Below are 12064 nucleotides of genomic sequence, written 5' to 3' on the forward strand. Positions count from 1 at the left end.
TTATGTTTGGTTGATTATCAGGTTTGCTCATGTATTATTCACTGTCTCAGACAAGCAATAACTTTGAAAATGACTAAGTGGTAAAATGGTCAAAATTATCTGAAACAGATTTCTTTTTGAACTGATGGCTGCCTTTTAAACTCTATATTTTCATAAGTTTTATGTTTGTAAAGACCTTTAAACTCGACTTTGAAAGATTTACAATCACTGGGACATAAGGAAGGCTGTTTATTGACTGTGCTCATAGTATCTGCAATAGCAGAAACAAAATTTGTTCAGAAAGAGATGTACAATATTCCACTTCCTTCTACTTCTGAAGAAAAAATTGTAGCATCTTTTCATAAAACAGAAGGTTTATAACACTGACACTACATAATAAAGACAATATAACACACTGAATCATTTCAAAATACAAATATCTTGGGAAAATTCATGTAACTAAGGAACCCATTTTTCATACATTGTACCAAGTATTTACATAATCATATTTTAAATAAATATGCCAGAATTTTTGTGAGGGTTTTAATTAGATGATTAATTTTCATTAGCCAAAAAACCTAAAAAACAATCAAAAAATCACACTGCAAAGCACATTAATCTGATTTTATCTAATGATCATGCTTTAGTGTTCACACAGTCCCAGATGAATACACAGATTGTGGCCTGGTTGAAAACAATGGAAAAACTCCATTAGCTATTAAAAGAGTTAGAATTTCAAACCCAGTCTAAGCTTGAATAGTGAATAGTAGGGAAAAATCTCTGCTTCATTAAGTGAAATGCCAAACAGCTGTAACAGCTACTGAAGGTCAGAGACATGGCCCGTTGCTGAAGATGTCCAGCCTGTGGTAGCTCTAAATCTGAGTGTTTCTCTATGAAAGACTCAATTTTGTCTTAGCTACACAAAATACATATTCAACATCTTATTTTTATCTGTCTGTGATGACACTTAAATTCTGGTTTACTTTTCTCCAAACTGCCTCCTGTGATCTCAGTAAGCAGCTTTTTTTTTTAGATCAGTAACACTCATTTTTCAAAACAGATATTATGTCTTATTACCCCACAGGCATGTCTGTGGTGCAAACTGTATGCTCATTTATGGTCAGTTTTGTACATGAAATAATCCTGACTGAGAGAATAAAGAGACAACAGTGATTCAGATATGTCACAAGTAAGAAGAAGGCTAAGTTATTTTTACTGTTTTCTTATGTGGTAGGTTAATATCAACATAATTTTTCATATAAAAATAAAAGTGCTATCACATAAGATTTATAATGATGTTTAAATATAGGTGTGGGGTTCTATAAGTAATCTTTTCACTTGCTCTAAAATCATGACCATAAAAAGATAACTGTACTCTGCTTAAAAGAAGAAAACCTTTTATTCTTAAAATTATGGTGCATTTTCATATCTCTAAGCATTATGTCATAAATACAGTACTGTAGATTCTCCACTCACCTTATCTCAAACTGATAAAATTCACACATAGAGTACAAGATCCTCAATTGTTTTTAAATTCTGCAACCCTCGGTACAGTCCCAGGAAGGATTCTCATGGGGAAGACGTAGTAGGAAAGGGTTACCAGAGGTGAGATCACAAGACATAATACTGAGACTGTAACAGCTGTAAACCCCTGTGAGATATTTGTATAACCAAGAGCTGGAACCTTTGCATATACCTCGTATGAGAAACTTAACATCACTTTAAAGTCTGTAAAAATCAAAAATGTGTGGTTTCTTACTGTTTAGTTATGAAGAACTAGCTTGTTTCTTCTGCAGGCACTAGATCTTGATTAAGTCATTGCTTCTCACGACTTTCACGGAACACTGCACAAAAAAAGGTTTTTTAAAAAAAGCACTAAATCATGTTTTATGTAAGAGAGTTAAATAGAGAATATAGTTGTGATGTGACATAAATCAATTTAAATATACCTTGAAAATTGTCCTGAATATTGGTTATACCTCAAAATTTATAGCTCCAGTCTATTTACATTGAAGGCAATATTGTGAAATTGGAAAAGGCCTGGAACTTTGTGTTGGGTTGCCTTTGTCTGGCTGCCAGAGAGCCACTTAGCTTCTCTCACTGTCCCACTCAATGAGGTTAAGAGCAGAAAGTATGATGAAAAAGCTTTTGGTTCAAGGTAAAGCCAGGGAAATCACTTACAAGTCACTGGCATCAGGAAAAGATTGATCAAGTTGTGGGAAAATAATTTCATGCCAGTTTTAAAAGATTTGAAGCCAAATTAAAACACCACCTTCCCCAACACCAAGACTTCTGTCACCCACTCAATTTCACTCTTTCATTCTGGGGTCCCCTATATCCCCCAGCCGTGTTCAAGAGGTGCAGAGGGGATGGGGAGTGTGAGGTTACTATGAGTACATGACAGTCCCTTCCTGCCTCTCCCTCCTTCTCACATTTTTTCCCAGCTCCAATGTAGATCCTGTCCACAGGCTGCAAGTTCCTGTCCATGGGTTGGAGTTCCTCTCCACGGGTCTCAGTTCTTATCAGAAGCTGCTCCAGTGTAGACTCCTCAGGGTCACAGTGGCTGTCATGAGAACCTGCTCCAGCCTGGGTGCAATTCCCATCATTTGCTACAATGTCTGCTCTACGGGGCCGTGGCTCCTGTCCGGGGAACCACTCCAGCATGGGCAGTCTGTGGCCACAGTTCTTGTCAGGAAAGCTCTGCACCAGTGTGAGCTCTCCAGGGCCACAGCTCCTTTCAGGAAAGCTTGCTACAGAATGGGCTCTCCACAGTCAGTAGCTCTTCCAGGCCATATCCACATATCCACTGGACCAGGATGAGGTCCCGGAGGAGCCGCGGCCTGGGTACCTTTAATGGCGTCTCGTCTTTGCAGGCCGCAGGAGTCTCTGCTCTGGCACCTGTGGCGCCTTTCCCACTCCTGCCCTACCCCTGGTGCTTGCAGGGTTGTCCCTCAGTCTTTTCCTGTCACACCTCACCACCTGAGCAGCACTTTGTCCTTTTTCAGGGACTGCCAGACGTGTCCTCAGCATGGCTGCCCGGCGCAGCCCTCAGGAGCTACTGAGGGAGCCGGCCGGAACCGGCTGCGTGCAGGGCAGGGTGGCCGCCAGCCTCTCCCACAGGCTGCCTGCAGCTGCCCTGGTGCCCGTGGCCTGCCAGGGACGCCCTAAGCGACCTGCCAGCAATCCCTCAAGGCTCAAGGCACAACATCTTCCCTGCCAGGCGTCATGGTTTCGGCCGAGCCTCTTCGGCCTCGGGACGAGATGGGGAAGGACACAGGGAATGTGTGGCGGACGTGGCCAAGCCCTGAGGTGCCCGGCGCAGCAGCTGAGGGAAAACAAATACAGCTGGGGACCAGCTCCCAGATAGAGCTGGAAACTGGTACAACTTCAGTCACTGAGTCTCTAACAAGGAGCTCATGTGTGAGCTGAACTTTGAGTTCACTAAAATCCAGAGCCGTGCTACAGCTGAGCACACACCTGCATGGTCCTCCAGGACATGAGTGATTGTCTCACTGGAGCCATTAAACAGCCAGTCTCACCGTGCTTTCCACTCCTTTATAAATGTGTATGCAGAGAGTAACTGCTCCACGTGTCTGTGCAGATCTCCCCACAAAGACACAGACCAGCAAGCGCAGTTGGATGCAAACTACCACTTTTGTGCAAGACACACACATGGCCTTTCCTTGACTTTGGGAAGTACTGTTTCCTTAAAAGGAAAGAAAATTATAGATCTTATTCCTTTCTTAGGAAATCAGTGGCATCTTTTAATTGTAATATGTTGTTTTTATGGGAAGACTCCTATGCTGAAGTTTGTTAAGGTATCTTATTTATTGTGTTGCTGTAACACACAATTGTTTTGGGAGTGGTGTATTTTAGCCACAAAAGCTGAATATCAATATTCTTTGAAGAAAAAATGCACTCAGGGTATCTCTTCTCAGACCAGATATACTGTGGTGCACCTGCTCAGTTATAATAAGCACTTACTGAAAAAGTTTTTCAGACCTGATCCCAATGTATCTAGAATGTGGAAATTTTTAGAATAATGGAAAGGAAAAGCATGAGTATGCTATGAATTCTCAGGTCCATTTTGCAACAGAAGACATAGCCCATAGAATATGAGATTAAAATACAAATGTACATGGTTTATACATGAATACTGGGCAATAAGTCTATAGATTTTACAAGTGCACAAAAGGCCCCATACATTTCAAATACATCCAGCTACAATTAAAACATTTCAGAAATAAACTGAGAATTAGGACATGTGAAAATCTAACCTAAAAAAGAAAATATCAAAGCTACTACATGCAGTATTCTAAAACAGAGCAAGGACAACTCAGAGAAACTTTGTCCAGTAGAACAGCATCTCATTGGTTTATTTCATTACAAGTTTTCTAGCAGCAACATGTAACACATTATATATACAGAGAAAAAAAACAGCCAAACAAACAGGCAAATAGACACAGCCTACTTTGGCAAAATAACAGGAACAACTAAGGTTACCTGTAAGTGGATGAACTCTTAGTAGTATATCCTCTACATACTTTGTTGTCTGCCTACTCTCAATACTACTACATTTTCCTTTAATGCAAATGTAACTTGAAAAAAAGTTCTCTTTCAAATTTCATGACAATGATACAGATTAAGTCTTGCTCCTACAAGCCAACAAAAATACTTAATGTTTAAATTGTCAGGGTATAAACTTGTATTGGACCTGATAACTATGAAATCACAGATACACAGCTGGCAAATGACTACTTACAAATGTAATGCCAGTACTAAGGGCATTTTAAGTTGACATTTTAACAACTAGAGCTCTGATAGCTTGCCAGAAAATTTTTTTTCCCTAATTTTTAAAGAGGTTAATAAATTCATGAAGACACAGTATGGGAAATGGATGGGTTTTGAACTCATATTAAGAGTATCCATGAAAGGAGTACAAGAAAAATATTAATATACATACATGAGAAACATAACAATGTAGAAAAAGCTTTTATTTTCATCTTTTCTGAAGAATTCCAGAAGTGTCATGTTGTTCATACAGCTATAAAAAACCACCCAGTTTTCATTGCCGTAATTCCTTCTTATCATATTGCTGTACTGGATCATATACAGGACTTCATGTTAGCATCAAAGAAATGACCAATTGATGAGAAATATTTTTAATATACTCTCTCAGGAAGCAGAATCAGACATAATGATTACCATCCTTCATAAAGGTGACCTGGAGTCCATATTCAGAGGTATGATCTCATTGTGATGTTGTCTGATGAAGCACAGTATCACATCGTGAAAAATGTATGTTATGGTATACTGAAGACAAGACTGAAACTGGAATGGCATTTCCTCCAGACGTTTCCTTTCAACAGTTCTCTTCCAACAACTGTTTCAGTTTGGGTTTTTGGTGGATTATTTTCAAGAAATAAGGAGGTCTTGTGAGGTATTTTTCCTATCTGAAATATTAGCTGTTGTCACTGCTGGAAGAACATGGTCCACACACATCCACCCTTTCTAATTTGAGGGCTGTTTTCATAGTGCTTAGTTTTTCTATGGAGCCAAAGGCTTTCAGCCTCAGCATCATTTGACTCAGTTTCTAAGCTCTTAATTGCCCAACTTGCACCAATCATTGACCACGCATATTTTTTGTTAGAAATTATTTTTAAAAAACTTAAAAATAAATGAGAGAGACAACAAAGAATCTTACATTCCTCTCAAAATATTCATTTAAGTGTTCTTATATGGAAACCTTTGTAAAATAAAAACAATTAAGGCAGTCCTGTGTAACATAACACTGTCATTGTATTGATAAGTGCCCATACTTAAACACTGATGCAAATTGAAACTAACATTAATGGTAAGTGCTCCATAAATTCATACCTGAGTACAGAACTGATCCTTCTTTTCAGCAGAACTAATTCCTACTTGTTCAAATAACCAAGCTTGTGCTTTTACTTTGTGCTCCAGTTTATCTTGCTTAGCAGATGTAACAGACCAATGTCGAACTTAATATTGCTTTGCAGCTAAGAAATAAATCTACGCAACGTTTTTTCAGATTCTGTTCCATTCCCATTGCATCCAATCACATCAGCAGACATGTGGAACCTAAGGAAGAACAGAAATATGAAAAAAAAAAAATAGAAACACAATATCAATAAGTGGTCAGAATTTTTTCAGTGTAGAGATGAATGTGTTGAAATGTTGATTAATTATGGAAAATTAATTATGGAAAAGGGTTGATTTAAATAAATTATTAATTTTGAAAAAAATAAAATCACTTTTTATGTTGAAATTCTCTGAACATACATATTTCCTTTTTATCTCAAAGAAATTAGATCTAACTAAAATATTTGTTTTTAAAAGTGATAATAATGAAAAAAATGCTACAACTGTGCTGAACCAGACTTTAACAAAGAAAGACACAGAAATGGTGCATGAAAACACTCTTTGTTTGAATTTCAGATGGGAAAGTTTCAAAAGTTCAGCAATTCCTTTGGGAAGGAAAAGAAGTTGCTGCCCAATCCTGCTCAGAACCAGTTATTTTGTTGTGTCTGATCCTGCAACTCAAGAATCTTTGACAAAGTTTAAAGAAATAAAAAAGGATATGCAATGCATCAATCACACACATATATAATGATTAATTCCCAGTCCTACCTATCTGTAAATCAAAATTCAGTTATTAGTTAAACTGTTATTAAGTATAATTATCTTTTGTTTGCTTCTTTTAGTCAGGTTGCCATAGTCATTGTCTGTATGACACTATTATATGTTTAAATGCTGGAAAGCTCTTTTGGCAGACCAGTCTTTACTTCAGCAGCACAATTTTTCAAGGGAAGAAAAAACTTCTTTAAAGTATTTCCTAAAAGGACATCATATGAGTGTTAATATATTATAAGCTGATTAAATTAAAAGATTGTTTCTCTTTAACTGATTCCAGATGAAATTCAGATCTCTAAAGAGAACATAAGCAAAATTATAAAATTAAGACCCTTGCTAACATTTGTTTCTTTTTGGTGCCTCAGACATCTGTGCTTAATTATATTTGTCAGTGGACAACGCAACCTCTTCATGAGAGTTCACATGTATCTTACAGCAGAGGGAAGATGAAGTTTCTTGAAGACAGCCTTAGAGGTAAGAGTGTATTTGCCTTCTATAATTTCTCAGATGACAGCATATGAATAATAGATTCTGTGGCCCACTGCCATTGTTTCAGGGTGGTGGAGGAGAAACAAACATAAAAACAAGATGTAGTTATGATCTGACCAAAACCCTAGATTTTCCATGTTTCAGTAAATCAGAAAGGTTTAGAAACTTCAAATTTGAAATAGCAATATTTAAGTAGTTAGACAATTTAAAAATTAAACTTTCATGTCTTTCTAATTAGGAACAGGATCTCAACAACTGATTGTTTTTATTTCTAACTCAGAGTAGATTTGGAGACACTCTTCTATAAGCAGCGGTAGGCTTACATGGCACACAGAGACCAGGGACAGACATAGCTGAAAGCAGCCATATCCATGAAGATTTTTAGCAACATGTGCTTTCCCGTATTTATAACACAGCAAAAGCAGTCATGTGATCAGTTACCCAACACCAGCCCATACACAGGACTTAATTTAATACAAATGCCTTCCAACTTAGGGAATCAAAAACTTTATATTCCAAAGAATAAAGCTGACAGACATTCAGAATCAGTATGTTCTTTCTTCAGTAATTTTCTTACCCTTCTTCTCACCAGCACTGGTGAAAAGAAAGGAAAGAAACTGTTTCATTTTAAGTTAGATGTGTAGGTTTTAACTTCGTAGACTTGCTATTTCTAGAAAGCTAAGGCTGTTACCTGAGAAAGCTCCTAAAGCTGCAGCATCAGTATAAACCATCCTAAATACAACAAATACAACTGGCCAGCTACAAATGTGATCTAGGTTTGGGGGTTTTTGTTGAGTTATTTTTAACCCAGATCACTTCTCTGATGTGTTTCACTGCTCAGACACTGAACAGTATCAGTGTAACAGGGGCACTGTATGATTCAAGAACAAGCAGCAAGAGATGAGGACAGTCAGATGAAATGCACACATCTGCTGTAAAAAATGTTGCCAAACTGCAGACTAATACAATTAACAAATCATCCCACTGGCTCCTCTGAAATTGCCTTAGATGGTGAACCAAATTCAAGCACAAGAGCAAGTAACTGTGATATTTTGCTTCTAGTGTTATTAACCCACAGAGGACTGTGGGAGATGTGCTGTTGCGAATGAATAGCAGCAAGATGAGCAAGATGTTTTGGGGAGGACTTTTTCCATTATTTCAGGATAACTTAGATACAAACTGATACATAACTGATATTTGATTTGTAAATACAGGTACTTGGCTTCCAGTGTTGGTTCCACCTTTTCTGCAAATTCTCTTAATCCCTAGTAAAACTCAAGTTCTCTCTCCATTACTCCATATTGTCAGATCTCTGCCTAGTATCTGAATGGTACTGAAACCTGCAAATATTTCTCAAAATATGGATTTCTGACTCTCCAGTAATTTATATTCCACTGATTTCATTGATGCCAGATGGATCATGATTACATCCACTCTAGCAGAGTGTAGGAGACTACACACACATTTCCTCCTGATGTAGAGTTCTCAATTTTATATCATAGCTGATAAGCAGCTATGTATGCATCAATAATTGAATCCCACAACTTTACAATCTACCTTTTCCTGTCAGCTAGGAACACAGCCACCATCTCAACATGGTTCCTGCATCATGGTGGAACAACCATGTTACAATTTTTCACCAACTAAACCACAATTTAGCATTTCAGTTTAGAATCATGCTTGTTTTGCTGCTTTGAAAATGAGGGTGAAAACTTCTTGAGTAGTAGAAATGCAGATTCACAGCTGCTGTTGATTGTTTTAACTCCTTTGATGTCAGTAATTGGAAGGAAGATGAATAGCAGCTGAGGAGCTGTTTGACCCCTTTGCACGAAACAGCCACTGCTCCACATCAGTGTCATCCAGAGAAGCCCTCTGATGGCTCTAGAGATGAGGAATCAAAAAAAGATACACTGCTGACTGGCTGTCAGATGTTCCACTGTGCTGATCTCATTCCAGAAACTACACATCTGCATGTGGTCAGGATGACAAGATGTTTCACTCTGCATTGCCTCAGTGCCCCACTCTGGTAGTTGCTCAGCATTTTGCAGAAATGTCAAACTTTCCACATTTCCACTAACTAAGTGGAAATGAAAGGGGGCATTTTCCCAAGCTTAAAACGCCATGTTCTAAATTTCCATTAGGGAAAACTCACTGTTATTTCTAATGTGTATAATATTCTGTAGTTGCGATCATACTGGATTTTATTCCAGGTGCAGTAGGTAATCTTTGTAACTAAAACTTTCTTTTATAAGTTCTTCTATTCTTGTTTCTCAGATTCAAAATACCATTATACGTAGGTTATCCATAAAAAGGAATTATTATAGCAACATGGAAGCGCTGGTATTCAAAGGACTTCAGTAAGGCAAGGTTTGCAGATAGAAATAAAAGCCTTGATTTCAGGATGAACACAACTCAGTATGAGCTAAATCAAGAGTCAGCAACTGATTGCTGACGCACAGAAAAACTCCTCGCTAAGATCAAGGGAGCCCTTACAAGGTCTGCCAAATACCAGATCTCTTGCACAATGCTGTTTCCTTTGTTCCTTTGCTGTCTGGAGGCATGGCTGCTAACTTTGTCAGCAACTGAAGAAATGAACGGGAATGTGAAAAAGTTAGTCTAAAAATGTAAAAAAAGCGATGGGGGGTTGTTTTGACTACATCACACGCGAAAGGAAGGCGCCATCAGCAGTGAGCACTCTTGTGCAACATGGGTAGGCCAGGCTCACTGTGCTCTGCATCTGCGGCACTGGTTTCAGGAACCAAATACCCTCCCACTGGGGGACAGCAGGCAAGACTCCCTCAGCACAGCGACTGTGGGGAAGGCTTTCAACACGGGGGTACTGGGTTTCTTCTTAATTCTAAAAGGAAAACTCAAATCTTCCCCACGCTTCCTTTCTCAGAACACGGTCCTGCGCTTGAGCTGCCTGCCCGCTGCTCGGCGGGAGATTTTAGGATAAGTTTCCAGTATCTCCTTCCCCCTTTGCCGGCCGGGCCGGGCAAGTGTGTTGAAGCGAAGAGAGGGGGACGCGGGCCTCTCTGCTCCGCCGGTGTCGGGATGGCCGCGTCCCACGGGGGCACTGCCCGGGGACACTGGGGCCACGTCCGTTCCGCAGCGTCCCCGTGGGCGCGGACGGGGCGGGGAGAAACCCGACCCCCGCCGCCTGGGCAGGGAGAGGGGCTGCGGCCGCGCGGGAGGAGGCGGCGGCGCGGCCGTGCGACTCCCCCGCTCGCGGGGACACCCCCAGCCCGGGCCGCGGGGAGGGTGACCCAGGGCGGGGCAGGGCGGGGCGGGGCGCGGCCCTGCCCTCTCGCTGAGCGGAGAGGCGGGAAGCCGGCGTCGCTGCGCTGCCGGTCGGCCGGAGCCATGCGGAGCTGCGGGAGGGCGCGGGGCGCTGCGGGCTGGGCCGCCCCGCTGCTCCTGCTGTGGCAGTGCCTGCCGACGGCGCGGCCCTACAACCTGGACACGCAGCACGCGCTGCTCTTCCGCGGGAGCAACGGGACCTTCTTCGGGTACTCGGTTCTCCTGCACCGCCACGGCGAGGAGCGATGGTGAGTCCCCAGCCCGGCCGCTCCCGCGGGGGCCCGTCGCGCCTTGTCCTGGCCGCGGCTCCTCACGCTGCCGTCTCTGCCCCGTAGGCTGGTGGTGGGCGCGCCCCGGGCCAGCTGGCCCGCCAACGAGTCGGTGGTCAACCCCGGGGCCATATTCCGGTGCCGGATCGGGGGGAGCTCCAGCGGAGGGTGCGAGCAGCTCCAGCTGGGTGAGTCGGCGGCGGGACGTGGGCGGGGAAACCCCCGGCGCGGGGCGGTGGCCGGGGACGGACGGTCGGTGCCCTCCGCTGTGCGCGCACCGCGGCTCCGCTCCGCTGCCTTGCGGGGTGTGCTGGGCCCTTCCGGCTTAAACTGCAGGGTGCTCTGCCTCTCGCCAAAGGGCGAGATCAGCGCTGTTGCCCAAGGACTGTAGCGGCGGCATCAAGAGAGATAACATGCACCAAAACTTGATTTGGGGAAGTTAGGTGTGACAGATGCCGTTCCCGCAGCCGTTTCGCACCTTTCAGCCTCCGAGTCAGAAGTCCCATGAGAGTTTCGGTCTGAGCCTGCTCTGCGGAGAAGAGCTGGTGCAGCTTTCAGGGCAGTGGGTGAATGTAATAAGCTCAGGGATGGGAGGGTGAAAGTATGTGCCTAAATCATGTTTTCTCCTGCAAAGCCTTGTCTTTGTAGAAGCCACCCTGAAGTAACTCTGAACCACAGCTGTCTTGCTGATGGGTTCTCCCTGCTTGCAGATTTATTGGAGTTTCAGACGAGCAGTTATTTTTTGACTGAATCAGTTTTTATGGATCCTGCATTTAACTTCGCTTCTCTCTATCTCCACAGTCTCCATACTTAGGGGATGTAACTGGCTGAACTTACTCAACTTTCAAGCGTTTGATACTTGTTAAAAAGGGGAAGGCTTTGCACTGGGTTGCCATGAACATGTGTGAATTGCTTTGGGTTCTCTTCCTGTCCCACTTGCCTACAGTGCTGTTCATGCTATTCATTTGCTGTGGAGAGAATCCTCCTCAACTTGTACTCTGCCAGGCTCTGACCAAGAGTGTCCCATCCGTTATGAGCACACCGCCCAGTAAGAAGCAGCGCGGGAAAAAGGCTATCAAAATATTTGAAAGCAATAGCGCACCATGAACTGGTGGCTGTCAGGGCGGAGGTCAGCATTCTGTGACCAAAAAAATACTAAAACAATTATTTCTCTAAATGTCTGTGCATAAAACTTAGAACTGACAGGTTCTTTTTTTATTTTTTTTTTTTTTTTTTTTTTTTTTTGCTACAAATCAGTATAAGAGTTTCATTTTGTAACTGGTCTACAAAAACCTGAGGTACTTCAGTGGTGTTTTATGTGTAGTCCTGTAAGAAAAAGACAAGTAGTTGCTGCTAGAAAGAATGGAAATTAA

The 12064-nt window shown here is 42.0% G+C and overlaps 1 protein-coding gene across 1 annotated transcript in view; it reads left to right on the top strand.

The window, feature by feature from the left end:
- Positions 1-10124: 10124 nt before the first annotated feature.
- ITGA4 (integrin subunit alpha 4) overlaps positions 10125-12064 on the top strand; it is a 35784-nt gene continuing 33844 nt past the window's right edge. The window contains exons 1-2 of the mRNA XM_068196030.1: positions 10125-10670; positions 10758-10879. Coding sequence (XP_068052131.1) covers positions 10177-10670; positions 10758-10879 — 616 coding nt within the window. The 5' untranslated portion in view covers positions 10125-10176. The remainder of the gene's footprint in view (positions 10671-10757; positions 10880-12064) is intronic.

Source organism: Anomalospiza imberbis, chromosome 7 (genome assembly GCF_031753505.1).
Source record: "Anomalospiza imberbis isolate Cuckoo-Finch-1a 21T00152 chromosome 7, ASM3175350v1, whole genome shotgun sequence".
NCBI lineage: Eukaryota > Metazoa > Chordata > Aves > Passeriformes > Viduidae > Anomalospiza > Anomalospiza imberbis.